At 42.0% G+C, this 27945-nt stretch overlaps 14 protein-coding genes across 14 annotated transcripts; 7 read left to right on the top strand and 7 right to left on the bottom strand.

Moving 5' to 3' along the window:
• Window positions 1–391: 391 nt before the first annotated feature.
• Window positions 392–777, top strand: EAE98_011866 (uncharacterized protein; the record flags this gene model as incomplete). Its single annotated transcript, XM_038959489.1, has 3 exons — window positions 392–475; window positions 542–631; window positions 679–777. 3 exons carry the CDS (start codon window positions 392–394, stop codon window positions 775–777), a joined length of 273 nt encoding a protein of 90 aa, XP_038804142.1.
• A 249-nt stretch (window positions 778–1026) lies between these two features.
• EAE98_011867 (uncharacterized protein) lies at window positions 1027–1734 on the top strand. The gene is made up of 3 exons (XM_038959490.1): window positions 1027–1206; window positions 1256–1367; window positions 1429–1734. The coding sequence occupies exons 1-3, from the start codon at window positions 1168–1170 to the stop codon at window positions 1464–1466; spliced, it is 189 nt and encodes a 62-aa protein (XP_038804143.1). The 5' UTR covers window positions 1027–1167; the 3' UTR covers window positions 1467–1734.
• Window positions 1735–2317: 583 nt separating this feature from the next.
• On the top strand, window positions 2318–3758 carry EAE98_011868 (uncharacterized protein; the record flags this gene model as incomplete). Its single annotated transcript, XM_038959491.1, has 2 exons — window positions 2318–3341; window positions 3436–3758. 2 exons carry the CDS (start codon window positions 2318–2320, stop codon window positions 3756–3758), a joined length of 1347 nt encoding a protein of 448 aa, XP_038804144.1.
• A 1213-nt stretch (window positions 3759–4971) lies between these two features.
• EAE98_011869 (uncharacterized protein) lies at window positions 4972–6186 on the top strand (the record flags this gene model as incomplete). The annotated part of the gene is made up of 1 exon (XM_038959492.1): window positions 4972–6186. One exon carries the CDS (start codon window positions 4972–4974, stop codon window positions 6184–6186), a length of 1215 nt encoding a protein of 404 aa, XP_038804145.1.
• An 895-nt stretch (window positions 6187–7081) lies between these two features.
• Window positions 7082–7652, bottom strand: EAE98_011870 (uncharacterized protein; the record flags this gene model as incomplete). The annotated part of the gene is made up of 2 exons (XM_038959493.1): window positions 7082–7088; window positions 7141–7652. The coding sequence occupies 2 exons, from the start codon at window positions 7650–7652 to the stop codon at window positions 7082–7084; spliced, it is 519 nt and encodes a 172-aa protein (XP_038804146.1).
• Window positions 7653–9809: 2157 nt separating this feature from the next.
• On the top strand, window positions 9810–11411 carry EAE98_011871 (uncharacterized protein; the record flags this gene model as incomplete). The annotated part of the gene is made up of 7 exons (XM_038959494.1): window positions 9810–9866; window positions 9924–9942; window positions 10015–10130; window positions 10194–10283; window positions 10340–10392; window positions 10439–10576; window positions 10632–11411. 7 exons carry the CDS (start codon window positions 9810–9812, stop codon window positions 10975–10977), a joined length of 819 nt encoding a protein of 272 aa, XP_038804147.1. The 3' UTR covers window positions 10978–11411.
• A 569-nt stretch (window positions 11412–11980) lies between these two features.
• EAE98_011872 (uncharacterized protein) lies at window positions 11981–12925 on the top strand (the record flags this gene model as incomplete). Its single annotated transcript, XM_038959495.1, has 3 exons — window positions 11981–12099; window positions 12443–12569; window positions 12752–12925. 3 exons carry the CDS (start codon window positions 11981–11983, stop codon window positions 12923–12925), a joined length of 420 nt encoding a protein of 139 aa, XP_038804148.1.
• Window positions 12926–13848: 923 nt separating this feature from the next.
• On the bottom strand, window positions 13849–14705 carry EAE98_011873 (uncharacterized protein; the record flags this gene model as incomplete). The annotated part of the gene is made up of 3 exons (XM_038959496.1): window positions 13849–14385; window positions 14459–14613; window positions 14690–14705. The coding sequence occupies 3 exons, from the start codon at window positions 14703–14705 to the stop codon at window positions 13849–13851; spliced, it is 708 nt and encodes a 235-aa protein (XP_038804149.1).
• A 1406-nt stretch (window positions 14706–16111) lies between these two features.
• Window positions 16112–18279, top strand: EAE98_011874 (uncharacterized protein). The gene is made up of 2 exons (XM_038959497.1): window positions 16112–16611; window positions 16814–18279. Exons 1-2 carry the CDS (start codon window positions 16172–16174, stop codon window positions 18078–18080), a joined length of 1707 nt encoding a protein of 568 aa, XP_038804150.1. The 5' UTR covers window positions 16112–16171; the 3' UTR covers window positions 18081–18279.
• A 295-nt stretch (window positions 18280–18574) lies between these two features.
• Window positions 18575–20310, bottom strand: EAE98_011875 (uncharacterized protein; the record flags this gene model as incomplete). Its single annotated transcript, XM_038959498.1, has 3 exons — window positions 18575–19602; window positions 19651–19899; window positions 19959–20310. The coding sequence occupies 3 exons, from the start codon at window positions 20308–20310 to the stop codon at window positions 18575–18577; spliced, it is 1629 nt and encodes a 542-aa protein (XP_038804151.1).
• Window positions 20311–22941: 2631 nt separating this feature from the next.
• Window positions 22942–23403, bottom strand: EAE98_011876 (uncharacterized protein; the record flags this gene model as incomplete). The annotated part of the gene is made up of 1 exon (XM_038959499.1): window positions 22942–23403. One exon carries the CDS (start codon window positions 23401–23403, stop codon window positions 22942–22944), a length of 462 nt encoding a protein of 153 aa, XP_038804152.1.
• Window positions 23404–24266: 863 nt separating this feature from the next.
• Window positions 24267–24734, bottom strand: EAE98_011877 (uncharacterized protein; the record flags this gene model as incomplete). Its single annotated transcript, XM_038959500.1, has 1 exon — window positions 24267–24734. One exon carries the CDS (start codon window positions 24732–24734, stop codon window positions 24267–24269), a length of 468 nt encoding a protein of 155 aa, XP_038804153.1.
• A 1252-nt stretch (window positions 24735–25986) lies between these two features.
• Window positions 25987–26517, bottom strand: EAE98_011878 (uncharacterized protein; the record flags this gene model as incomplete). Its single annotated transcript, XM_038959501.1, has 1 exon — window positions 25987–26517. The coding sequence occupies one exon, from the start codon at window positions 26515–26517 to the stop codon at window positions 25987–25989; it is 531 nt and encodes a 176-aa protein (XP_038804154.1).
• An 877-nt stretch (window positions 26518–27394) lies between these two features.
• Window positions 27395–27892, bottom strand: EAE98_011879 (uncharacterized protein; the record flags this gene model as incomplete). Its single annotated transcript, XM_038959502.1, has 1 exon — window positions 27395–27892. The coding sequence occupies one exon, from the start codon at window positions 27890–27892 to the stop codon at window positions 27395–27397; it is 498 nt and encodes a 165-aa protein (XP_038804155.1).
• Window positions 27893–27945: the final 53 nt, after the last annotated feature.

Raw genomic sequence — 27945 nt, forward strand, 5'->3', positions numbered from 1 at the left:
TCTTCCAACTTCAACTTTTTTCGTTGCACATTAACAACTGCATTTATCCTGCAAGGTGTCAATTTTGTTCTGGTAAGTTGATAATCTCTTACTATCTCCTCGAAAGTCTCTAGGAATGTCGCAACAACTTTCATAGATTGAGTGCCTTACAAGTTGCATATCAAAATGCAACCAACCATCCACAACAGCACACCGATGATATGGATGAAAGAGAACTACTCTATGAACAACTTACCTCTTCAACTGTCCAAATCCTTGATCGTTGTTGTCTTCTCATCTCTGGTCCATTGATTTTCTTCCATATTGATAAGGCTCAATCCCTTTCAAGAGAAGTAATGATCAAAGACCGACTCCTTATGCAATAGACGTTTAAGGTTACAACAATGCTAACATGTCGCATCGCAGATCAACTATATCAACACAAACAAAAGTCAAAGCCTTCTTCGATTACAAGAGGACTTTGATTTCTCGTGAGGTGCCGAACGAGTCAAAAGGATAACATATCCCAAGACGGTGCCAGGTGCGTTGCTGAAGGCTGTAGGGGTCTCGGCCCCTCACCTTCGCACCACCTTCAACAAGAGCTGCGGCCGTCGAGTATCGTGCATCAGCACCATCAACAAGCTCTTCTGAGGTATTTATTCTTTCTCTCGTATTGGTTGTTCGTGGTAGCTGACATAGTCTGCAGGATTAGTAACCAGTTCAAGAGCTGAGAACTTGGCCTATCTGTCGGCTTATCCTCCCATTACTCAATCTACCTACCAATATGGTACCCTTTAACAGCTGGCTTTGAGGTATGGGCAATACTCTGAAGCGTTATACATTTTCGGAAGATATTGGTCATTGACACGGAACAATGCAGACATCTCTTGATTTGAATCAAGATCCGCCGCTATCGGTCGTTGACATCTGAGCTTGGCAACCTGTCTTGATCTGAACCATACTAAGAAGAAGAGAAAGCTGGGGAGAAAGGCTATGCCAAGAATTGAAGAAGTTCTATCGGATATCCAAAAGAATGAAGATTTCCAGTTGGTTATCTGTTCACATGCGATATCTGATAGTATATCTTCAATTCTTGGCAGAGCCTTTCTTCTCGACTTTCTCTTCTTCTTTGTATGATTCAGATTAAATCAATTCTTGCGGTTAATTTGTACATTGGTGCTGCTAGGGATGCTAGTTGAGGTTCCTGTCAAGGTATCAAAGCCAAGAGTGAGTTTTCTAATCGAACATATAAATCAAAACTAATTGAGTAGTAAAGTGTGCCCGAATCACCAATATATACAAGGGGGTCATTGAAGGAAAGCTTCTGTCTTTAGATCCACCCAACTCAGCGGAGACTGGCTTGCGTTCGTCGGAATACCCCACCACATGTAAGTTTGGTCAAAACTATCAGACGAAATCAAAAAATGAACTTATACTAACAATTTCTAGTATCTATCATCGAAGACTTGTCCAGAAGGAACATTTGAATGCCTCCTAGAAAGGTGGCAAAACCCAGAGCTAGGAAGGCTGAAGTTGTTGAGATTGATCCAGAAGTCTCTAACAATGATGATGAGGACCCTGGCAATGTAAAAAGTCAGTCCAGAGGGTCATGGACTGCCTGAATATTGACAAGTGGCGGACCGTCGCAAGCCAGAACATCATCTGCTTCAAGTATTACTCGCCTTCAAATTCGAGGGCACGCTTGGGTGCTGAAAACTCCGGCTCTTTCAATTAGGAGATTTTTGTAATAGAATAATGATAGTAATTAGCTACTGTGTAGGCACCTATTGATGTGTATCTGTGATTACTCTAGATCTTCAGATATTAGATTCAAAGAATGTTTGGTCTGTGTGCGTTTCGCAATTACTCTTCAAATCCCCACTGCCAGACATAAGAGCTCTAAAACCATGCGTGTATTCTCACGCCCCAATGAGCAAATTGTATATATTCCACTAAGAAAACGAACACTGAGATTTTCAGATATCAGCTTTGCGTGAGAAGCATCTCGAGAATCTAGTTTTTGCAGCTTTGAGTCTTAATTGCTTCTTCCAAACCAGAAGCATCAGGGGGTTAGAGAAAGATAACTCAAGAGCAACAAAATCCGATCAAGGACAAGGAAAGATTTGTTTATCTGCCATATCAGCAGAAAGAACGATCCAAAACTTTGAATCTGCCAGTGTCTAGGACAAGATAGTTGTGTCTTTTCACAACAACCCATTTTGTCCTTCATTCTTTTCGGTGGTTGTGTGATTACGTAAGCACTGGTCGCACAAGCAACACTTCAAGATTCACTCCTAGCAATATAAATACGACCAGAAAATTTCAGAAATCGACAACAATGCTACCGACAAATGGTTCATCCTTAAATAGAGCCCCTTATCAATATTGGATGGCTGGAGAAGATTCAGAGCAGCGCCATTATCATCAAACCCAACCACAAATGCACGTGCAAAACCCTCAACAGCGAAATCTCCGGCAGCAGCAATTCGAGCAGAACCGACAACACGTGCAAGCGTATCAAAATCAACCACCACCACCGCCTCCTTATTTTCATAACTACCCCTACAATCAAAATCAAGTCCCATATTACATGATCAACGATAACAGAAGCCCTGCGCCACAACACCCGGGGCATCTCCAAAATCAGAGCCCATCAGAATATCGGCCATTTACTCCAGGGCCACCAAATATGGACCATTCCACTCGGACAAATTCTGAACAGCTAGCAGGAAATTTACCGTCACAAGCTATTGCTGGAAATTTGGCCCAGGTGGTGATCAGATCCCCAACCGCACCTCGGCGGGGACGTCCACCCAAGAATCTTTCCGACCCTTCATATCAAAAACCTCAAAAGTCGACTATACCAAAACGACGAGGCAGACCACCTAAAGATCACACGGCATTAATCGGCAGCAATGACTCGGACTCATTCACGGCAAAAGACCAAAAGCTCAAATCCCTCAAAAATCAAAATCCCCAATCAGATGACAATCCACCAAAGAAACGAGGTCGCCCACCAAAGCAACCTTCCCCTGAAGTAGATCTTGAACCCCCGAATCCAAACTTCCTTGTTTATGACTGTGAGTGGGATAATTGTCCTGCTGAATTACACAACTTGGCTACGTTGAAGATGCACCTCTTTAAAGTTCACGGTAAGAGGGAGAACGACAAGTTTCGATGCTTATGGAAGGGGTGCACCACTGCTGCAGGAAATACTGAAAGTGGACATTCTTTGGCATCAGAACCGGCAATTAGGAAACCACGAGAGTTTGAAAACGAAGACAAGTGGAAAAGGCATGTTGAGAAAAAGCACATAATCCGCTATGCTTGGCACATGGGTGACGGGCCTACGAATTCATTAGGTAAGATGCATCTCGTGATATTAATGCAACACACGATGATTAGCTCTGAATCTGTATAATATTATGAACGTCAATTCTAATAATTTTCCACTAGATGGCCTCCAGGGATCAGAATCTCCAACAGTCCCGTCATATCTGTTTGATAAAAATGGCAAGCAAGTCACTCCATCAGTTGATGACCAACAGATTGAGGATGGAGATCCCAAGCAGAATAGCAAAAAGAGGTTCAAGCGAGTTATAAGTGGTCTTGATTTTGTCTTAAAGCCAATTTATACCTCAAATTTTACGTCGCCAACTAAACCTGGAGAAGACGAGGTTCATGATGAGAATAGCGAAGTTCATAATGAGAAAGAGGATGAAAAGTTTGAAGAAGATGGAGATGAGACGGATAAGGAGGACATTAGACCAGACTTTTAGTTACTTTATCGGGGAGGGGGGAACTGGAGATGAGCGCTCTCCGTTGGTTGTTAGTTGAGGGAAATGCATTTCTCGATTTTCAAGATGCCATAAACCATCTGGAACGGGTTGTTCGGCTGTTTGATCAATTTGGATTATTCTGGCGTGTAGATACTTAATTCACAGCGAGCGACTCAGTCGCCTTGGCTATCGTGAGCGATTAGCAAAATTCTTTTAATTTTCACATCCATGTTGAGTCTAAACGACTGGTTTGATACAGTTGTTGTAGAAGAGGAGGACATTCCATTTTCTTTACGGGTGTATGTATGTTATATTTGCTACGAGTCTGGCAATATCATTAATTTGGTTTTAAGTAGAAATCCTAGCCTTTGATTCCAAGTGGTATCGATGGAATGTCTGGGCATTAGATATTTGACGTATCCTTTTCTTCAAACGATGAATGGAAATGAGGCGAACAAAACGAATTTTCAAGTATTCGAGTGTCAAAATTTGTGTTGGGAAATTGAAAATTGCTGCAAAATACTTATTAGAAGTACTTTGAGTTGGAGATGTGATGTATTTTCGACACCTGAACTTAATTTAACAAAGTTCAATTCCCAAATCAAATTGAGATATTCAGAACTTTCACGACGTTAGGGTACCTACGTTCGACATGCGAGCTATTCTTCCATCTAATGGCCCGTTTGCTGGCCATTTCAAATTTTGAATACCCTCTACACCCCCAATCGAGCTAACAATAGCTAGTATGCCACTCAATCAGTACAGCTAAAGCTCACCCGCTATGATGATGATTCCATTTCACTCTGGTTACCTACCTGTCAATGTTTTCTTTGTTCTTCGTAGTTAAAATTCTTTGAAAGGCCTTGAAAATGTGATCTGGAAGCAGATCATAGAGTGAAATTCTTTGTTTTGCCTTTGTCGTTTCCTTTCATTTATGACAGTTGCTTAGCGCATTCTCAATCTTAATCCATTTATATCAAGTGGAATACCTTCTACCTACTTGAAGATTCAATACTCGAACTGCTTCAGATCTCAAATGGTCTGAGTAATATCAATCAAATTGCACCAATTGATCTAGCATCATAAATCAGTTCCACGACACTGAAGCCTGCAAAATCGTCCGATCAAGCGACATACCCACAAAGAAGCGTAATATCTCAGGAATCCGCAGATATTTGAGCACACTCCTCACTTGCCAAGCAAAGCATTCAGCATGGCAGCTCAAGCATCAGCATCTGGTCTCGATCGCGATTTCCTTGACTACTCGGCCCGGAAAGCCTCCTATATAGCCAATAAAGCTGCCGCATTGAGAAAAACAGCATCTGCCCCAACATCACCCTATAAGGAAGCCTCTGAGCGAATCAAGCGAAAGCCCTTTGATTTCCCAGTCTCTCGAAGTTCTTCCAATTCTTGGCTCGAAGATTTCTGGGCTTCGGAGACTGGGGCTTTGGTTCTGGAGTTTTGGATTAAGGTCAAACTATGGTATCAAACCGATGGTGATCAACTCGGTTATGTATTAATTGCGTATACGCTTCTTTTCATTCTGGTAACATCTTCCAACATAGAAAATGAGCAAAGAAATTTCAATCTCCTATCCAATACGATTGGTGTCGCTGGCCTATTCTCAGAAACGATTGACAATGGATATTTGTTCGAAAGTATCCCCGTTGAGTTTCGAGGTGCGGGCGCTGATTTAAGAGCATATCATGATTTATATGCGGAGTCAAGTCGCAATTCAAGACTTCATACGCGAGCGGTGAGCAACTTGTTGTCTGAATTAAATGGGATAGATTACCATTGGAAGTCATTTGAGAATAGTAGGGACAAAGCGGTAACGAGCGTCAAGGAAGAGCTGCAAGCTTCGCGTGCGATATTTCAGGCGGAATATGAGAGATTGGGGGGAGCAAATAGAGATTGGTTGATTGGATTTGGGAAACAATGGGCGAAAAGAATTTTGTTGCGCGATCCCTGGGAATCAAGAGTGCATTTTACGGAAAGCAATTGGATGAATGTTACGATTGAAATGGAAAACTACATTGACGTCTGGCGAAACAAAAGAATACCGGAGCTGAGATATAAACTTACCTCCTGCCGGGGAGATAGGACCGGCGGACTGCCGGGATTAGTCAAAGAAGTGAAGGATAGTTGGCCGGCGAAGGATTCGGCGCCTAAAAGATTTAAAACCGCACCAGTGTATGAGCTCGAGGAGGTAGCTAAAAAGGCGATCAGTCTCTTGGGGCAAGCGGATGGAATCTATAAGGTGTTCTGGCATGCGATTGAAACTTTGAAGAAGGGGGACACGAAGAAAAAGTGTGCATTTGGTAAAAGACGTCTGGAGTCATTGTTAGGGAAATTTGACGAATCAATCAAGCGATTGGAGGCGGCGGAATGGGCAATTAGGGAGAGGCTAGGTAGTAAGTATTATTAGGGGTAGATTCACTGCCACACGGTCTGTTGGCTGGGTGGATGTGAGGTGGTTCTTTTGGTTTGCGATAGGAATTTCATTTCCGGGGAACGAAGGGATGTTATCGATCAGAAAAACGGCGTAGCGGATATGTGGATTAGTATATAATAATTGCAGTTGTGCTATTTCTTATTGATTGGGAGAGGAAGTCACAATTGAATTCCCTTACCCTATTCAGCGTCGTGCTATGGACAGAATTATGCACAGAGAATAGTTCCAGCGGTGACTATGATGCAAAACCAAAATTATTGCTAGCTCAAAATTGATGGGTTTCAACGTCATGTCACAAAAAAGATGATCTTTGGTTATATCTTCACGTATTCAGTAGCCTATCACGAGATTAAATGAACCGATCTGAACCGTGATTTGATTTTGATCAGCGAATCTCTCAACTAATTACGTACATCCGCCCAAATTTCCACCGACTCCATAATCCCTTTTAGTGATGCAAATGATAGATGTATGCACATGCGCCCGCTCCCAAATCCAAGCATCAAATTTCATGTCATTAGTAGCCCCATCATGAGATAGAAGAGCTAGTATTAAAAATTATTGACCTTCCAATGAAGCTGTGCCATATCCCCATACATTGAGTCGAACATCTAGTATTGCATGCATGCATGATGGGACATCGTATGCGCGATATTCGTAGATATAACCCCAACCCCCCGACTAAGATCCCATATCCCAAGTTCAAGATTCACTTGAACGGAAAATCCGTGTAAATAAACGCGACCATGACCTAGACCTCTTCTCAGGATGAGCGAGGAGCTGACGTTTACTGTGATCACAAGAATGTCTGCTCCATAATCTCAATCTCTTTCCACAGTAGTAGCAAAAATAAGCTCCACAGCGGCACCTAATTTCTGCAGTATTAGTGATTGATTATAATACACAAAGCCAGGAATGGGGACATACGTCATGAAAGAACAGCCATCAGTTAAATCTACCAAGGCCCAGCACCTGTAACATCTTTGCCAATAGTTTTCTCTCGCAAGATCAAGAATCTCTTCTATTGACTCATCCTTCCGACATTTCCCAGCATGTACCTTCGACTTACACAACGTATGTGTTTTGACATTGCACTTGGGACATGTACCTATATCCTTGACGACATTTGAGGGAGGAATAAAAGTTGAACAACGCTTGGACGAGCAATAGACCTTATACCGCGTTTCGAACTCGATCTTCTTTTTCTCGAATGTTTGCACAACGATAGGTTTGAGAGAGGAGCTGACACTGACAATAGGGATCGCTCTGTTGCAGCACCGTGGAGGGAAAATTGATTGATCCGTTAATGCCAATTCGAAGAATTGTCCGAGACAAGTGAGACAATAGTAGTGACCGCATGGGACTTGAATGGCATTGCTGGAGACATCGCCACAGACCGTGCAGATTTCCTGAGGAGCCGCTGTAGTTACCGCCGCCATGATTCTAGTAATCAATTGTAATCTGTGGACTAGTTTCTAAAGCTCATGCAGTTGATTGTTCAAGTAGTTGGATTTAGGAGAGTCTTAAAAGGACGTTAAGTTGCTAGTCGACAAGATCGCGTAGTGGGCTACGGCTGCCAAATCTGCTGCTCAAATGCAGATGAATTCCCTTGGATTGGTAAATTGAAGGTGTGTATACAATGGAATTGAGTGAAAAGCAGAAGAGTTAGAATACAATGAATGCTTGAGGAGAATCACAACGCATCATATACCTAGTTCGTTTGGCTAAATAAAAGCGGGTCTTGCTAAGCTACTTGACAGTTGACACAAGCCAAATCAGTTAAACAATTGATCTGCACCAAGATGACACTACATTCGAATGACCCACAGGTCACCAAAATAACGCAATGTCTCCGTTGGAATCATGAACTACCTAGTATATCAATGCCTATATACGGTTGTCGGGATATCGATCATGTGATCAGAGAGGGCACTGTATTAGCTAGCGTGGCGCTAGCGCTTCCCTATATTTAGTACTAGCTCCCCATAGATAATAATGATCAAGAACGAATACAACCATAATAGGCTAAAGTACTTTACACTTACCAACCAAGTCGATACCCAACAACGGTACATAAGTTGCCATTTTTGATAATCGATGACCGAAAGCTTTGGAGATGATGCACGATTCACAGCTACTGGATGTGATGTAGACTTAATAATCTCATGACTAGAAGTAAGGACTTATCTTAACACTGTTTCTAACTATGATTGTTTCAATTTCGAACCGGAATTCGTGAAAGGTTTTGTACTTCTCCAGCCCGGAAGATTTTTGAGCTTTATGCGTGGGGCAGATGATGGGACTGCAAAACCTTCATTGACATCGATTGAATCAATGGAAACCTCTGTGATGCAGTGATTTCTCTTCACTTACCTGGTTGAAACTCGGAAGAAACAACATCTCGCTCTCGATACTCTTTGCCGGGGTAGACGATCCTGATGTCAGGTCTCATTTTCATATGATCATACGTATATTATATGAGTGGGAGCGGCACTATATAAGCACCTTCATTGCTGCTCGACAAATTCTTGTGACTTGAAATTATCATTTTTTCAGTTACAGTCTCAAAGGCAAGTGACGTTGGTGCTGTCAGTAGCCAGAACAGCAAGTATGCATATGAAAACATTTATCACAAATATTCATATTTGAGAGGGGGCGGCAAGTTCTTCACGGATTGTGATCGACTGGAACAAACTCAGTATTAAACATTCTTCAGCCCTCTAAAGTATGCATTCGTTACGTCTAGTAACGGATATTTTGGAGAAAAGATATCCATGGAGATAAAGTTGTAACTTTTAGCGACACTGAGCGAAGAATAATTCTTGCCAGCACAAGCTTACTTTTTTTTTTTAAAAAGAAAAATCAGGATCTGCAACAGTATCGTCTTGGGATTGGTATATTACAACTCGATTACGCGACAGTATGTAGTAGAACAAAATTGGGAGGGATAAAACAGAAATGTGGCCATATCTAAATTCAGCGCATGGTGATTAAGAGTAAACTTTATCCAGTAGCCATACCCAGCTTGTACAAGCTGATGAATCTAGAAACAAAAACTAGGTTCGTAGATGACTTTAAGAGAATTTTGAAGCTTTGGACTACTGAAGACTCGTCTCAGCGGCCTTCGCAGATTTGATGAAGACACCTAGTAACGTGATACCTAGTAACGTCATCAATATATCGATGTTGGTGCAAACTTCCATTGGTGATTATTAGGAATTGAATGCTCTCAAGAGAAGAGAGTGCAACACGAACTCGGTAATTCTTCCCCATTGATGAAGATTCCTTCATCCTGGCCATTAGAAGAAACACTTGTCAACATGATTGGAATGAAGGCAGAGCGAGGTATAGAAATGAAAGAACCAGAAGAAAATGTGAAGTTGTTCCCTTGTTGCACGAGCCAACACACCGCCACGAATTGAGGGGCTTGAGGGGTTGAGCTTCAGCCTCGCGTGCTTGCCCAATTGATTCAACTTTATGTTTCAAAACCCCAGCGCATCCATTCGAGCCAGCAAGGACGATTATTTGATACGGATTTATATCTACTTGAGATACTTGGCGTTAATCGTTATTTTCATCCATCAGATTCTTTGAGAATGTCCTCACAAATAGAAACCATCTCTGCCTTTGTGGAAGGAGCTCCACCAGGAGAGGTATGATCTATCCTTTGTACGAACCCAAGCTCTTCAACAACTAACATTCTTGGAAAGCTCGCAGATGTCATAGCTGGTACGAACTTTCACGCATACCTTTCTTCTTCGCACATTGCCCATCAGTAAACTAAGTACGGGACATCTACAGATATCAAGGCTTTGACCATCGACACACCGAATCTTGTCTCGGAACTCGGTCCTGCATTCGAGAGATATAACGAGGAACAATTTGCTACAGTCAAACTTCCCGGAAGCAGTCAAAATGTTAGTTTCTCGATGGCAGATCAAATCAGAGCACCGTGAAGGAGGACTGACGGTTTCATGAAGGTTATAATCAGTTCCTATAATTCTCTGGGGGATGGAAGATACTACGATGTCGAGAGTTCATCTAGTTTTGTTTTCGATCACACTACGCAGGTATGTGTTCTATCGACTCCTTCGTGTGCGAGATACAGACCGATAATGGAATAAAGAAAGCGAGTGCGGTGCAAAGTTATGTCCTAGAGGGCAGTCAAGCAGATCTTGTGTAAGTACCCCTAGCGGTACACAGTTTATGTTCTGACACAAGGTAGTAAGTCGATCCTCAAGAGCTTGGGTCCGCATGTAGCAGAGCATTTTCCAAATGCATCATACGGCGCTTTTCCCATTGAAAACGATTCGAAGATCGCAATACTTGTTGTTGCTAATAAATACAGCCCAAACAACTTCTGGTGAGTCTCTAGATACGTCATTCTTATAAACATATTGGTATTTAACATCGGGTAGGAACGGTCGCTGGCGCTCGTTGTATATATATGAAACCTTAAACTCCTCTCTCACTGGCAGCATCAAGGTCGATGTTCACTACTACGAAGATGGAAATGTTCGACTTCTTACTACCAAGCCTATCTCAGCAACAGCATTATCGTCGGCTAGCAGCATTGTACGAGAAATTGCCGGCGCTGAAAAGAAATATCAGGAAGAGATCAACAAAGGATTCAATAATTTGAGCGAAGGAGCATTCAAAGGATTAAGAAGACAATTGCCCATTACCAGACAAAAGATTGAATGGGATAAGATTGCAGGTTATAGATTAGGACAGGATATTGGGGGTGGAAGTTCTAGAAGATAGATGTGAGATATGAGTTGGGAGGAGATAATAAGGCAGGCGAGGTGGAGATTGATATGATCTGATTGTTAGCAAAGGAGAATGCGATGACAAGTTGAATGGAAAGTTTTCTGAATTGGGATATGAAATTGTAGAGTGGATTACGGTCATGTGGAGTGGAATTTGGGACCATGGTCTCTCGAGGTCTTTTCGATACTTTACGTGTTCATCGCCCACTCTTCTCTTCTCCTCTCTTCTCTTCTCTTCTTTTCACAAACCTTCAACATGAGGATTCGCGGATCGGATATCAAGAAAACCGTCCATAGATGTTACTCGGGCGACAAGGGAAAGAATTAAATATCAAGTTTACACTCATCCACTCTGTGCCCAAGGATCTCCACGGAAACTCGGGAGTTGTCCTCTTCCTTTCCAAATATACTTTCCAGAATAATCCACTGCCCCAAATCTCACAAATCTCACCCCTTCCATCGTGTCACTCTCATTCTCACTTACCTGGTAATCACCAATCATGTCTACTTCGATCCTTCATCTACCGTTCTCTCGCACCGTAACGGCTGACAAAGTCGTAATCAACTCAAAGCACCCCTCATCCCGCGGAGTACCTTTTAATCAACCAATTAGCGATAAGCAAATACGTGCTGAGCAATTCTTAACCGAATATTGATTAGCGGTTGTTGGCGTAGAGTCAAATCGGTCTCCGAGCTTTAAAGTTATTAGTCCAGATAGTAAATGGAGCCTGTGCTGTGATTTATGGAATTAGTTGTTGTCTCACTTTTTGTGAATTGCGAACTGCCAATATTTCATCGTACTACCCTTAACCTATTTTCTTGTGCTTCGGATTTCGGAAAAGATTTATTTGTCCTTTTTTATACAAAAAGTCTACCAGGAATTACTCGCAGACGAGGGAATTGAATCAGGAACGATTTACGAACACGACAACACTTTCGAGGACACAGAAAAGGAAGCAATATAGAAGGATTTCATACTTTACACACAACAGAAAAAGATGTCGGAATCAAAGGAATACACATATGCTGAGGCAGCAGAACATAAGACTAAGAAGGATTTGTTTATGGTTATCCATGATAAAGTTTACGACACTTCGGCTTTTGTTGATGAACATCCGTAAGTTTACTATTTGTCTTGTTGAGAATTATCCTCCGCAGAAGGTGGGATGAAGAGGGGCAGGAGGATTCGGATATGAGAGGATGGAGAGGGAATTTCAGTGGGATGCTATGCTTCATTGCAGATGAATTGAGACTGGAGAACTGTATCGGAGACCGAATGCTATATTGTTGGGTATTATGGTTTACATCTGGTTATCTCATTTTATGTTTTCGAAATCAGTTCATCCACCTCTGGCTCCGCATCCGCCTGCGGTCTTCCAGTCTTTGGTTATCCCATTGTCTTTGCAAAACTCAGTTCTATATTACATCAGGCCAGATTGCTAACTCGCATGTTCCTATAGTGGTGGAGAAGAAGTCCTCCTTGACGTTGGCGGACAAGATGCAACTGAAGCATTCGAGGATGTTGGACACAGTGACGAGGCAAGAGAAATCCTTGATGGTTTACTTGTTGGTACCTTGAAGCGCATGGTATGTTTTCCCTGTTTCCTCCCATTTCTATCACCTTTTCCTCCCACTTTTCTCCGCCTCCGCCATTATCTTACTCTCATATCCCCTCACTTTCTCAGATAACCCCCCGATTTTCAATTCCGAGTCCCCTCAATCACATGAGCCCTCGGCTCGGTATATCACAGAAACTGACATCCCTCTAGCCAGGCGACCCAGCCCCCAAAGCTCAAGCAGCAACCGCTTATACATCTTCCACCCAAGGCGAAGCCGGTATGGGTGTCGGTCTCTACGCTATCATTCTCATTGGTGGACTTGCAGCTTTCGGTGCTTACAAGTACATGTTGGCCCAACAAAGTGCCGTTCCAGTTCAAGCTTAGATACCCTTTGTAAGCTCGAAGATTGGGAGTTGGGTGCAAGGAGCATAGAGTGGATATACACAAATGTGAAGTTTTGAGAATATTAGAGTGATGGGCGGGGATGTGTAATTTGATATGAAGAACGTGCATGCATACAAAGTCTTTGGCGTGGCGTATTCAACATATTGAAATTTTTTCTTCATTCTTCGGATGTAGAGATGGGGATTGCGAAGATTCAAGACAGACCGTATTGTTCTCTTGCGTTTGATTCAGCATGAGATTCATAGGAATGGATAGTTCATAATAGATCGTTTATTTTACCTTCATCTGAGATGCTCTTCTAGTTTTAAGTCTGGCAACGAGGGGGAGATTGGAGTGAGATACGAGGACTGATGTTGATATTTTTGTTTGATATGATGTTCAATGTAGACTATTGTACGTGATACTGAGAAGATGTGTATGGACATATACATTCCGTGAATTCAACTATAGGTTGTGCTATTGAACTAAGGTTCCCCTTCTCTATCTCATTGAATCAGACCACTCATTAGTCGGTTAAGCCCAACACATGGTACATGCATATGAGAAGAAAGAGAGTTCGAACCGGAATGATATACAAAGTATACCATTGTATGTAACTTTGAACATATGTGAGCTTCAAGCAAGTATACAATGGTATATAATTGAATATTATATCGTCGCTTGTTTACTATTTGCAAGAGGGTATCCCAGATCTCTGATGTCCGTCTCTCGCCACTTCGTGACAGAAGATGACGTCTCCCTACAAGTCCCTGATTCTCGCTGCCGCTCTTCTATGGGCCAAGTGCGCATCTGCATTGATTCCAGATTCCGCAAGTTTCTCGGCCTCGGCTCGTGCTATCATCCATCCTTGCCTGCAATGAACCCGTACATTTCCCTTTCGCCATCTGTGCCTTCACAGGACCTTAAGCGTACATCCCATCATCGCCATCGCTTTCTTCGTCCTCGTCCCTCTTTCTTCTTTCCTCCTCCTCCTTCCTCTTTTCCTCTCCATCAGCCCCAAATCCCAAGCCTTCCACGCCCCTCCTCATCCCCTCTCTCTCCCTCTCCGCCTCCTTTCCCCTCTCCTCCCCGTCTCCAACCTTCTTCCTATCCAAAGGACATGTCCCATTCAATCTCAACCACGGGCCCACACATTCCAAATCAAATTTATGAGTTTCATGACATGGTAACACAACAACTAAGCAATATTGGTCGTCCAGAAACTTCTCGCCGCAGATCGGACATGTTTCGTCCGCCTTTAGGGAGGAACGAGGAATGCGATCGATGGTATCGAGGTAGGCTTGAGAACATCCGGAGATGGTGGTGGGCGGAGAGTCTATTTGAGATGTGATGGAGGAGATAAGAAGGTCGAGAAGAGGGGCTGTGGTCGAGGAGGGGTCATTGGTGCGGAGGGTTAGAAATTGGTCTTGGAGAAGGCGATATGAGGCTGCTACGTCGACCTGTTTATATGAATAAGTTTTCGAACTGACTGGAGGGTAGGGTCTTCATTTGAGGAAGAGGGCAAGAATATACGGGAGTAGGGACAGCATGCGGATTATTGTGATGCCAGTTTGGATCAGTAGTAGAAGTCGAGGTTTCACATTGCGATAATTGGTTGAAGAAGGAGGACATAGAAGGACGGCGACGAGGTCGAGACGACTGCGGAGACGCTTTTATGTTATGTTCGACTATTGTATGTTAACAGGAGCTCATCAATATATCTAAGGAACTGGATGGCGGGGCAAAGCGGGTTGGGAAGCTTACCTTCATAGGGATTCATCTTGGAGTTGGGTTTCAAACTTCACCGTATAATGCAAATGTTTTGAATATATTTTGAGATGGAAATAAGACAATATACTTATAAGGATGAGGGTAGACAAGAAAGTAGATATGTTACGAGGAAAGGTACTAGGTAGGCAGAGGACAAGACGCAAGCCTTTTCGCTTAAAGCCGAGGCTGGCATGCAAGGCTGTGGTGTGAATCTTGGTATCATGAGATTCCTGTACGAGGACAAGACATTTTCGTGTTCCGATTTTTATCCAGACGACGCATCGTCAGATGGATCAAGATCTCTGATTGTGCTAAACAATACTCTTTCGGTTGCAATTCATGTTATGTGCTTCTAACCAACCATCGAGCAACTCCATTTCTGCTCAAAGCAAATCGCGTTCCAAGTCCCAGTCCGGGAAATAACATGCAACGGTGCCATTTGGAGCTCGACGATCAGGGCTACCTTTCGAGCCCCTCTTTGAATTAAATCTCGCACTATCACTTCTAGTTGGATCCCATCACTTCTATTCCCTCCAAAGTTGATGTTACCAGGCGCGGTCTTGCTTCCGTGTCATGGAAATTAACTTCTGCCAGATTCGGCCTTGGATTGTTTGTACGGCTGTTGAGCATGCAACTTCAAGGTTGTGGTTTCAAGGGTACATTGTTGAGCGGTATGTTGTCCATGAAGTTCAGCAAATCTCCATTATATCACTGAATTGTTGTGAGAGTGATGGCAAGTAAAGCAGAGCGAAGGGTCCTATTTCATATCTTCTTAGCCTGTTAGTATTTCCGTGTCATTGGTCCTATCACACCATCTCCAAAAGAATTTCTTGGACCTTATATTACATATGGCATTCCTCTTGAACAGGATCGAAGTCAAAGTTTCGGTCCCGCAAAGATATCCCCACATATCTGTCTATATTGTGGCTAGGAAAATTTCATTCCCCACAAATCAACGACAAGTCTTTTCCTATCAACAAATCCAGACCATGAAGGCTATGGGGGTAATCCTTCATCCGATAATCGGATTCGCAACACCGCTTTTCGCAAAATCTTGAAAATTGGCCTAGCAAGCGTGCGATTTGGTCACTCTCGGGGTTTGATACAGCTTGATTATGCAAGCAGACGTGGATTTTGCCTCCGAGATGTATGTCACCGCCCCTCGTATCAAGCATGTCAAATCGTTGACGCCTGTCAAACATCAAAAAAGGATGTATCTAAACGAAAAAAGACCAGCAAGATGAAGGGGCGCTTGTTAAAAGCTTGATTCAGATCTACAACAAACGCGGATAAGTGCCGATTATCCGTTAGAATTCTTCCCCTGTAAGTTTTCTTGATAGCGAACTCAATGGTTCTTTAAGTCGAGGCCTAATATCTCGATATTTTTTTTTGCGTCGTTTCTCTTTCCCCTATATTTTTCTTTCACCAATAATCATCATAATATTACCTTGAAACTATCATATTTCATTGGCTGCGATGGCAGGAGATAATGGCCATGAATTGGTCCGCATTGAAACAAATATTCTTCCCCAAAGAAAACTAATAGTGGTTTTCTGTGGATTAGCATTTGCTCTCCTCATCACTTTTATAGATCAAAACTCCATTGGTATAGCATTACCAACAATCGGAGCTGATCTTAATGCTGCAACTACAATTTCTTGGGCAGGCACTTCAAGTTTGATTGCCAATACAGTTTTCCAGGTTCTTTATGGAAGAATATCAGACATTTTAGGAAGGAAAGTGGTATTCCTCACTGCTGTGGGATTATTGGCGCTAGGAGATTTACTTTGTGGGTTCGCTCAGACGGGTCCTCAACTTTATGTTTTTAGGGGCATTTCTGGTGTGGGGACCGGTGGGATCATGGCATTGGCCATGATGATCGTATCAGATGTGGTTACTCTGGAGAATCGTGGAAAGTAAGTTTATCCTAGCTGTTACATTCAGATTAACCAACACTCTGGACTGCAGTCCGACAACGAGGCGCTTATAATGATTGAAATTAGTATTTCAGACTATAAATGTTTTGGTGTATTGAAAATTCAAAATTCATGATTGTCGGATCGTGATGCAGAATGTTGGAATTTTCAATTCCGTAGGTCATGAACTAACGTACTTTAGGTATCAAGGGATCTTAGGATCATGTATCGGTTTGGGTAATACCATTGGACCATTCTTGGCAGCCGCTTTTGTTCAGAATTCGACGTGGAGAGGCCTATTTTGGTGTATATGTCCGCTAGCAGTGCTATCAGGTATTATGGTAGCATTCACACTTCCTCCAAGTAAAGTTCATGGCTCTACAGCGACCAAAATTCGAGTCATCGATTACCCAGGAATCGTTCTCGTGACCGCAGCCATTATGCTCATTCTGATTCCTGTCTCGGGCGGCGGTACTTATTTTGAATGGTCCAGTCCCATGGTAATTTCCATGCTCACACTGGGTGGCATCTGTTTAGTTGCTTTTCTCATTGTGGAATGGAAGTTTGCCGTTATGCCGATGATGCCTTTGAACCTTTTCAAGAACCCTGCTGTCTTCGCCATTCTCACCCAAAACTTCCTCTTTGGTATAGTCTATTATTCGCACCTCTACTACCTACCAATCTATTATCAGAATGCACGCCAATACTCACCTCTCATGTCCGCCGCACTCACCATTCCATTTGTCGCCGCTCAATCCAGCTTCAGTATCGTATCCGGGCAATACATCTCCAGGACTAAACGCTATGGCGAGATCATCTGGATTGGGTTCATGCTTTGGACTCTAGGATCAGGCCTCGTTCTATTGTTCTCTCGGGAGATACCGAAGTGGAAGATGGTCTTGATTCTTTTAACCGAAGGTGCAGGAGTAGGATTCGTCTTTCAACCTACCCTTGTAGCAGCACAAGCCCATTGTACCAAGCGCGATCGAGCAGTCGTTATCTCTACTAGGAATTTTCTACGTGCTCTGGGTGGTGCAATTGGTCTAGCGATTTCCTCGGCTATTTTCTCGAATTCCATAAAGTCCCGTTTAAATACGCTAGCAACTCCTTTACCGGCAGGATTCAAAGACACAATCTTAGCATCGATATTGAGCGTTCCGAATTTGAATGAATTGACAACGGGACAGAAAAATGAAGTGTTAGATGCGTACATGGGAGCGAGTAGAAGTGTGTTCTTACTTTGGGTACCGATTATTGGGGTTTGTCTGTGTCTTTGCGTGTTGATTAAAGATAAGGGATTACAGAGACCGGACGAGAAATCGATTGTTAGAGAAGAACAGCAGGAGGAGGAGGAGGAGGAGAGTGGGAGTGTGACCGGGAGTGAGATTGTCGTGCAGCGCGAGGCTGGTAGGGAGAGGGATTTGGAGAGTGGGGAGGGCGAGAAGGTCGTGGGGCCGGAGAAACATTGAAACGAGCCTGCAGTTGTGGGGAAAAAAATTATTTGCATGTTTTTTGCGTTGGTCAATATAAAGGAGTTGTATACCCCGATTAGGCATTGGAAAGTGGAAAAGGTGACTCTTTGACGATTAGAACATATGTAGACACACGAGACTAGACTAGACTAATTCAAACATGAGATAATGATATAGATAACGAATACCACAATCTACGACTACCTACTCTTTGATATATATGGTCGATGATGCATTAGTTGCTATGTTACCTGACTTTTACGAGATCGAATTTCCAGACTAGTGACAATTCAGCGCCCCAAACTTGCGGATGATTAGTTCAATCACGAAGGTAAGGAATTGAGTTTTCGCTTGATGGGTACTATTAGAACAAACAAACCCCGTGCGGGAAGAATTGCAAGCTCTAGTTCACGGACTGATCGATTTGAAATGCGAGGATGGAGATATAGATGTGTAAATCATCGATTAACAGTTATTTGTCTCAATGTGTTCTACTGCTCTTCCTTCGCCCAGCCTATCGCCCTGTCTTTGAACCATTTAATTGTTGCTTTTGCAATTGGAAAGTCCAAATCTTGAGCGCCACGAACCCGATCAGGATTATCATAGGCATATTTTAACCCACCCGTGTCCCAAGAACGAAGAGTCAACGACTTAACATATTTGAGCTCCCGAATCTGATTCATCAAGAATGGAGTAATCGAATGCTCATAGTCTCTCTCCTTTGATAGAGAGAAATCACTGTCGTATGCATCGGAACACGCCGGTGCATCAATTTCCAATGTTACACTCTCCACACTTGGACACAGTTCGTTGATGAATTGGATATATATGCACATCTCGGGAAATAAATTGTCGGGGCAATTGGGACATCTGCCATCGCGAAACTTTGAATTGCAGCTGTGCAGTGGTGCTGTTCCCCAGAAGTATAAATGCTTTATCAGGTCTACATTTCTTGGACGAATGACGTAGAGAAAGCGGAGGAATAGATCGTGATATGCCCAGCCAGCTAATTCTCTTAGTGGAACGTCTTGCCGAATCTGCTCCATGACATAGGGAATTGCTTGTGGCCAATCATACAGTTGACCAAGTTCCGGCTTTTCACGATCAGGTTTGTAAAACTCTCCTTCGATCCAACATGTTTCATGTCTGTAGGGCCCGATAGTCTCTATAGGAAACTTGAAGATGTTTTTCCGGTAAAGAATTTCAGATCCGAATTTGAAGAATTTCTTGCAAGTTTGGAGGCAAGTAATATCAATCACTCGGCGCAAAATCCTATTTAATTGTATGATCTCCCTTCCTCCATGGCATATCTTCTTTTCTTTGATCATTGTGGGTCCTCTCCAGGGCTCATATTTTGCATCACAGCCGTACATTGGATGAGTCTCATCCAAAAGAGTAGCCTCGTAGCTGGGTTTCTCGTTATTCATAATTGAACGTCCCACGTTAGTGATAATAACATCTGGATCCAAAGATGCCTTTGGGATCCATAACAAGTAGTTGAATATTATGTCGAGAATTTCTATAACGTTTAAATAAAGTTTCAAGCTAAAAACGGGCTGAATCATACCTTGTGGAAACCTGAGAATGTGATGACGGTGCGATTTCGGTAGGTTCCAGAAGTTTTCGCTGGGATGAATTTCTAATTTTTGTCGATTACATTTTATGCCGAGAGACATCCGATTTGCACTACCCATTTGAAGGCGACGTTCTGAATATTTCAAAGGCTGCCCTACAATGAATGTATACCCATCAACTTTAACAATATATGTATATTCTGTGGTACCACGACCATATTTATCGCTAGAAAGTGGAATGTCTGTACTCGGCACATAAGCCGATGTTACTCTTCTGCTACCTCTTTGATGAGTCACTTACCCGCGCCAATTATGTAGACGTTTCCATCTTTGATAAATTCTATACCCTCGAACCACTTGTTGTAGACGTGTTTCTGTACAGCTATCTCATAAGTGTCATCACGACTTAGATCCACAGCTTGCTTGTTCCAAATCTGTATCACATATTCATGACGCAGACAACCGTGGAATACTGATGATGGGTTTGGGTAATATGGGTCCCTACCGCTTGGCCAGGATCGAATAAGTCCACCTTCTGATGTGAACTTATCTGTATGGATAGAACCGCCGTCTTCTTCCAATGGTCCGGCGCTATGTATAGGTGCTTCTTGATGATCCCGTCTTGATTTCGATCTTTCGATAGAATTCGCCATGGCAACTGTAGGTCCAAGTTATGTACCGTATAGGCTAACAAGGGAATGGATTGACATATGAACAGATAGCTTTCCACTTATACCAAGATTTGTTGCAAGGAGTGAGAATTATATATCCTCAACGTAGCCAGGCCTAGGTAGGTAATTAGACTCAAAATCCTCGCTAAAAACAAAGCGGAGTAGATTTGATGAGTCCACGAGTGTTGATTAAAATCAAGCCACTAATGAAATTCACTGACAATAATACTGGCTCAATTCTAAATCAAACTTGGAAACAGCCTGATTCTATACCAGGTGAATTATTTTCATCGTCACGAGAGGGCAAAATCGTAGAGCTATTGATACCCCTAGATTGGAGGTAAGTGTTACCGACAAATCCTCGGAGACTTCAAAGTAACACTACAATACCTAATTACTTCAACAATGTGACCGCAAATTTCCAGTACTATCCTTAATCACAATTTTTAAAATGTTAGTGGAACAATATTACAACAGAGTTTGAAGCATGGCACTGTCATTGCTCTCAGAGGTTGGCATGAGTCCAGGAAATCAGCCCTATCAACAAGGTTTGAAAAGCTGGATTCCTGAGGGGTGACGATAGAGATGGTCGAACTCACTACTTAAATTGGTGGATGAAGGACTTTAGGAGGTATGCTTGACCTCAATTGCAAATTTGACGAGAGAATTGTAAAGTTCTATCTCCGAAAACTGTAGGGCCAAGTCTAAAACAGAGGAATCATTCTCGCTCAGACACAGAAAGGACACGAGGGATACGAGCACGAGGAAAATGGGATTATATAGGTCACATAGAGAACGAAATAAAATGTTGAAAAAAAAAATGAAATTGAGATCCATGGATTCATACTTACCGAGAAAAGAAACGGATTAAAATGGAAGATTACCAGACAAGAAAATGTGAATGAAAGGGGAGTTCGAGAACAAAATCTAAAAATACTCGCGATCAGGTAAAGTCGGAAGTTTGTACATCTCTCGAGTAGTTCGGCACATGGGGCATGTTACCGTGTTGTCATTAGTCGTCTCGAACCATGGAATTATACAGCTTTCATGAAATAGATGCCGATCGCAAGACAGTCGCATGACAACTTTATGGTTCTCACCATCCATAACCTCTCTACATATCCCGCAGACCTCTCTGGCTGGGATTTCTTCGGGTTTGACAAGACGGAGAAGACCAAAAGTGAGATGTGTTGGATTCACAGGATCAAAAAGAAATCTCATCGACATGTTTTTAAGCCCTCTGAATTGTAATAAATATTCATTTTGGTGATGATCATAGAAGTTCCTGATTATCTCTGCTTTTTCTATGTTTGAATATAAATGAAAAAATACTTCATCTCCTGCATCCACAGAGAGTTCATTGTAGGCTCTTAAATCTTGCTGTACAGTTTCAAGGTCATCGTCAAAACGTTTCTGTCTTTCAAACAGGATATTTTGGTCAGAAATATAGGATTCCCATGATTTTCTTCTATCTGCTATCATATTTGAAGAAAGTGCGAAGGAGATCTGTCTGTAAAAACCGTCAGAAATCCAAGTGTTTGGAGGTGGGCGAAAAGATTGAAATGAAGCTCCTTTCTCGATAGCGTCACAAGAAATGCACTTGCATTCCATGATGCTAGCACTAGCCATTCGAGTTTTTGTCCAAGGATGACAATCTAATAGATACTTAAGGTCGTATCCTCCTGCACGATATGGATCAAACTCAATGAGTTCACAACTTTGGTGATGTTTAATTACCGTTGTCACATGTCCACAGATACTGGAAAGAGTTTCTGTAACGACACAACAGTTGGGGTCCATAGTGTTCATGATTTTTGCTATGAATGATAAATCTCTATGTTGAAGTGTTGTGTTGTGTGTTAGATAAAGTAGATTATTTGAATGGTGCTTTAAAAAATTTTGGACATGAGAATGTGGAGATACTATATATACTAAAGTCAATGTCTATGTTCTTAGTCTGTATTTAAAGACAAATGATTTACGAACAAAGCAAGAACAATTGTGAAAGACAAGCTATGGTGACCGTACCCTTTGTCCTAAGTAACAACATCATTATTCTATTAAAGAGAAGATAAATCCTTCGTTTCTTCCGTCAGTAAAATACAGTTCTTGCTGATCAACTATTCTGGGCTTGTTGTTGTGGCACTGTTTCAATAATGTCCCAGTAATGACATTATTGCTGTGCACAGTGACGTTCTTTTTTTATATCAAACTGGGGACCAATCTCAAAGTTGAGATTTTGACAGTATCCAAGGTTAATTGTCTTTTCTACTTATATGTCTGCATTATAAAGCGAGGTTCATTCCTTTTGGGATGGTGTGAGTTGGATTTTCACAGTCGGTATTTCTTTATTCAAGACCTGATCACTCAGTGCATTTAGTTCTACTCCCAGAAACCACTTATCTCAAGCAACCCAAAATTTTGACAACACCCTTTCTTAATCATCTAAAATCCATCCTCTTCAAAGGTTTCTACACTGTTTTCACGGTAGTCATACAAGAAACTTCGATATTGTTTGAATATCAACGTAATATTATCTATTTAGAAAGTGGGAGACATGGTATCTGTGTCTCAATGCATTATCCAGTCTCTAAGCTTTCCATCTCTCTCCGATCACAATGTGCACTTGAACGGCATATTGTAAGTTGTAATTCGAGTTGCCCCGCTATTCATATTTCCTCTATCAACCTTGTTGACAGGATATTTCACACCACCCCAAGTGACAACATCTGGGACTTGACTGTCTCTACCTACGGTAAGGTCCCAAGTTCCCTTGTCGTAAAAGCATCGAGGCTTGTTACCCATAGCTGCCCATGGAATACCGTTGCTACTGGTGTAGACGCCGCAATCAGGACAACCTTTAGGACCCGTGATTTTGAGATCCACCATACCTTTATTAGTATCGTAGACCGTTACGGTGAGGCGCAAGTTGCACTTTGAAGCATCATCTGGATTGGTGGGGCAAAACTCATGAGAAAAGCTTCGAGGGAAGAATGCATGCTGAGGAATTGCAGATACAACCAGAATAACGCATGAGGCCAGAATCGTGGTTGCGAAGAGCGGAAGAAAGTTCATATTGATGATGATGCCGGTTTGGAATAGGAGGATATCGGCTAGAGATATCTGCAATTAGTTATCACAAACAAAGAAAGCTTCATTTTGATACATACTTTGGACAATGAGTGAAGAAAATGGAAGGTCTAGAATTGGAAGTACACAGGAAATATCGATGACCTGTCTGTGGGAGGACGTCAACTCGCTTGGAATTTGAATTGACCGGCGTAGGTTTGTTGTTCCGTTTGTTCGGGTACTTTGCGAGTTTTAAAGGAGTTCTTTCAGGAGGATCAAGTTAGAGAAGTTGATTGAAATCTATTGCGAATAAAGGGTACTTGTTTGGAGTTTCTTGTGTTCTTTGTGGTTGTAATTGAAGCTGTGTTGCAGTGATGTGAGAGGGAGCAAGTGCTTTCGTGGGTATTACTATCCATATAATTGATTTTGTTATCGAGTCAGAAGATATTTGAAGACTCATATACATAATTGACAACAATGGAGAGTACAAATCAGTCATCGATGACTCAAAACATGAAGTGAAGTAAAAAGAGCAAGGCAATAAGATATGACTGGGACACTCTGATACAGTCGATTAAATTCATGAGTTTTCACAACGTTCCGTCAATATCACTCATGTAAGTAAGAATAAGAGCGTGTGAAAATCATAGTACCATTAATTATATGAAATCCAGTGATGTCAATCACTGTCGGGTAAATAGTCGACCCCCTCCTTTGAAGGCCAAAATCTATTCTCAACCGTCATCTCTAGCTGGCTACGAATTGCCGTTCACTAATCATCCGTATGACCGGTTACGACTACGGGAGTATGTGCAAGTCTCCACGCTTGAAAACATGAGTCGTAGAGGGGTGGGGGGTGTTCAGCCTCTTCACAAATTTTCTCCAGAATCAGAAACCGATCTTACTGCAAGAGCAGCTTTAGATTTTGGACACTGGAATGTATCGCGGTGTGTTACTATTGTAGGGTTTCCATCGGGCACAATTCCGATATATATTGGAGAGCCGTTATGATAAATTGGCTGCAGCTCTCCATCCCCCTGGACTTGAACTGTCATGTTTCCACCTTTGAGACAGGGTGGTACCCATGTGATCCTGGTGTTACGATGGACAAACCTATCACCGCACATTGTATCGCAATTTGAATCGAAAAGCTTGACTATAAAATCAAATTTGTTTTGGTTGGGTTTGTTGACGGGGACGTAAACTTCGACAGTGCAGGTGTTGAGATCAGAATTGCCACATTTTGATTGCGAGCGATCCCATGGCGTAGACAGTGGAGATCCAAGGATAAGGGAAATTATACCTAGAAAGACTTGGGAAAAGATGATGTGTTTCATGTTGATCTTTTCACACAAAACATTAGCTATGAAGCCTCTGATAAGATCAAAGTGCCTTTAAACTTACATGATGTGATATATTCCTTGGCTTGGCCCTGCGGATGGCGTTTTTCAATACTGATAGCTCGTATTTATGACTTCGACGTTAATTTTGTATTGACGATGGACTATGGAGAGGCGAAGTGGTTCTTTGTTTTAGCTTGTGGCTGCAGTTGCAGTTGGGGGTGGTGAATTGCGAGATGCAGTAGAATCGGTTTAATTTTTAGTTGTGATTGTAGTTCAGATTGCATATAGCATACTAACAGGAGTAGAGAGGTTATATGTTGCTCGAGAACAACGATGTGGATGACTGTTCCAGCTAACGGAGTCATAGCGTTCAATGTGGCGTGTTGTCGAGAAAGTAAGGATTCGAGTATGACTCGAAGGGTAATGAATCATAATTTCATCGAGAAAGAGTCATCGCTGAATTGTGATATGATAAGGTACGTAGTAAATATGAGAAAAAACATGTGGAAGCATTTAAGATCTGATAGTCGGAGCTTACAAGACTTTCTCGATAACTATTACGAACTCAAGCCGGCTGAAACCCTTTTTTATATATTAAAGATCACCGCGTGCACAAGCAAGCTCCAGATTACATTGGAAGGAATAAAATATCAACGAATGAATTTCTGTAAAAGACTGTACATGAGTGCCCAGATAATGCCTAAATGCAACCCCTCGGTGACTAGGTGAAAACAGCTAATACCAATATATCGAGGCTGCACAGTGTAGGCAATAGTATTTCCCGTAATCCGTATACGGGTTAGATAGTGGTGCGTATAGAGTTTTTTTCGAAATATGTACGTATGTGGTATGGAATTCGATACTACTGAAAGTATTCAATATCATTTAGTTATTCAATATTATTAGCAATATACTGAAATACTGGAATCCAATATAAAATATACATTCCCTATCCAAATTAGACTAGAAATAAGGGATTCCTATTCATATTAGGTAATAAAATTCCATTCCTTATTTCAAATTGAATGGGAATCCCTTATTTCTAGCCTAATTTGGATAGGGAATGTATGTTTTATATTAGATTCCAGTATTTCAGTATATTGCTAGTATTCTTTAGGTATATGAATATGTACGAGAGTGGTATAACCTCCTTTCTATACGTACTAGCTGCAATATCAATATGCTAATACGCGCCACAGTTTCACTGTAGTATACTATTGCCTACACTGTCGAGGCATGCTTGGTATCAGCATGGTATTTGGATCCGATAAACATGGCTTTTGACTGCGAGAGGTATGAGACTCAACAAGGCATCTTCAACACTCTCTGACAAGTACACTAGATATTTCTTTCCCTGCCACTTCAGTTGCGGGAAGCTACAAGTCCCAGTGTACCAACTACTAATACCGATATTCGACTCTGGTGCATTCAAACGAGTGAGGTTTGAGACAACCCAAATACGACCCTTGACTTCTATGGGACCAGCGTCCATACCAAACAAAGCTTTTTTCCTGTTGAAGACAAAATGATCCTCGCCATATGAAATACAATTCCAATCCGTGATCGAGGTGGTTGCTGACTCGGGCTTTAAGAAGGTGGTGACGGTGTAGAAACAGGTATTTTCAGGCAGCTGATCGCAGGTCATATCGGGTTTGAGAACCTTTGAAGAGTCTTCGTAGCACTTGTTTGCTCTGGACTTCAAAGAGACAATGATAGGAATAGAGATGGCTCCTTGAAACAATAATGACCACAGAAGAACAAAAAGATGTAGATGCATGTTGACGGGGTTGCAGCAAATTTTGACTATGACAGAGGTCTGAGATCTGATGAGAAATATCCTCAAGAACGTGTTGTTGAATGCCGAAGTGACTTTGAGAAAATTGAGGTTGTGGTAATTACGTCGGAAAAGACAAAGATAGCATGAACTTCCATGAATGAAGGAATCAAAGCATAGGTACTCAATCAAAATTATTGATGTATGGAGTAGTGACAATGAATCATTAATAAAAGGCAGAGGAGTCATTGATAGTCTGCGAAACAATACTGAGTATCGGACCTACTATCGGTAACCCAGAGTACGGAGAATTCTGCAGCATAACTGTCATTTAGAATGTTTATATCAAGCTGAGTGGTGAATGTTGGTGGTACCATAAAATCGGAGTACTTAAAGGGGTCTGAAGGATTTCTGTGAGTTAAATGTTTACTTATAGATATTGTATGACTATGGTGCTCCGTATTGTTACACATCGACTAAGGTTTCCATGTGTAATGTGAATTTTCATTTTACAGTTCGCATGCCGATTTTGTGCGTGTAACAAAGATCATTAACTACTCGATTCCATTTATTATGGCTGTCTTGGCCCCGGTGATAGACTGAATGAGACCATATTCACAAACTTTTGATATGAATTCACAGAAATATGCAACGCAGTTTACAGGAAAGTCTTGTAAAAAAACACGTTTTGCCTATTACGAATGTGCCGCAGGGCGACGGCAGGCCTCTATTTACATACAAATTGTATTCACCCTTCCCTCTACCCCCGAATTAAATTACCGCACTTTAAAGCGAAAACGAGAACGAGGATACAAATCTGGTTCAACTTCATACAACTTGGTACGTATTTACCACCAAAAATGAACAAGTCTTCTGGTGTTTAACATGGGATCTCCAGCGCATAAACATCTGGAGTCCTCGGATCTATACCCAAAGGAACAGTTGGAGGCTTGAAGTTTGCGTCCAAGAGTTTTAAGACACTGTAACTTTCGCCCAACCACTGAAGTTCTGGTGATATCGGTGATGTAAAGCTAACTACTGCTTTGGGTGCATTCAACCGAGTGAAATTTGACAACACCCAGACACGATCTTTCAGAGGCTTTGGTCCACCATCCAAGCCGAAAATCACTTTAGTCCTGTTGAAAACAACATGGTCTTGACCATAGTCGGTACAATTGCTATCTGCCATTGTGGTAATAGCAGATTTATGATCCGCATAGAAGGTGTAGAGGCATGAATTTTCAGAGAGATGATCGCAAGTAAACTTGGATGTTAGCTGGTGAGGTTTATCTGATAAGCCAGGAAGGGACAAGGCGGTTGGAACAGCCAAAATGACTGCTGCGAAAACCCGAAGAGTGGCGTGATAGTTCAGCTGCATAGCGATGGAACTGATAGGTATTCTCAAGTATGGGCAGAGGCGAAAATTCAGGA

The sequence above is a fragment of the Botrytis deweyae genome (genome assembly GCF_014898535.1).
Source record: "Botrytis deweyae strain B1 chromosome Unknown BDEW_054, whole genome shotgun sequence".
Classification (NCBI taxonomy): domain Eukaryota; kingdom Fungi; phylum Ascomycota; class Leotiomycetes; order Helotiales; family Sclerotiniaceae; genus Botrytis; species Botrytis deweyae.

Excerpts from the sequence above, each read along its gene's own strand:
- EAE98_011867 (XM_038959490.1), top strand. The coding sequence starts at position 1,168 with ATGCTAGTTGAGGTTCCTGTCAAGGTATCAAAGCCAAGA. Across the intron at positions 1,207-1,255 it reads TCAAGGTATCAAAGCCAAGA|TGTGCCCGAATCACCAATAT; the intron begins GTGAGTTTTCTA and ends TGAGTAGTAAAG. Across the intron at positions 1,368-1,428 it reads GTCGGAATACCCCACCACAT|TATCTATCATCGAAGACTTG; the intron begins GTAAGTTTGGTC and ends AACAATTTCTAG.
- EAE98_011874 (XM_038959497.1), top strand. The coding sequence starts at position 16,172 with ATGGCAGGAGATAATGGCCATGAATTGGTCCGCATTGAAACAAATATT. Across the intron at positions 16,612-16,813 it reads ACTCTGGAGAATCGTGGAAA|GTATCAAGGGATCTTAGGAT; the intron begins GTAAGTTTATCC and ends AACGTACTTTAG.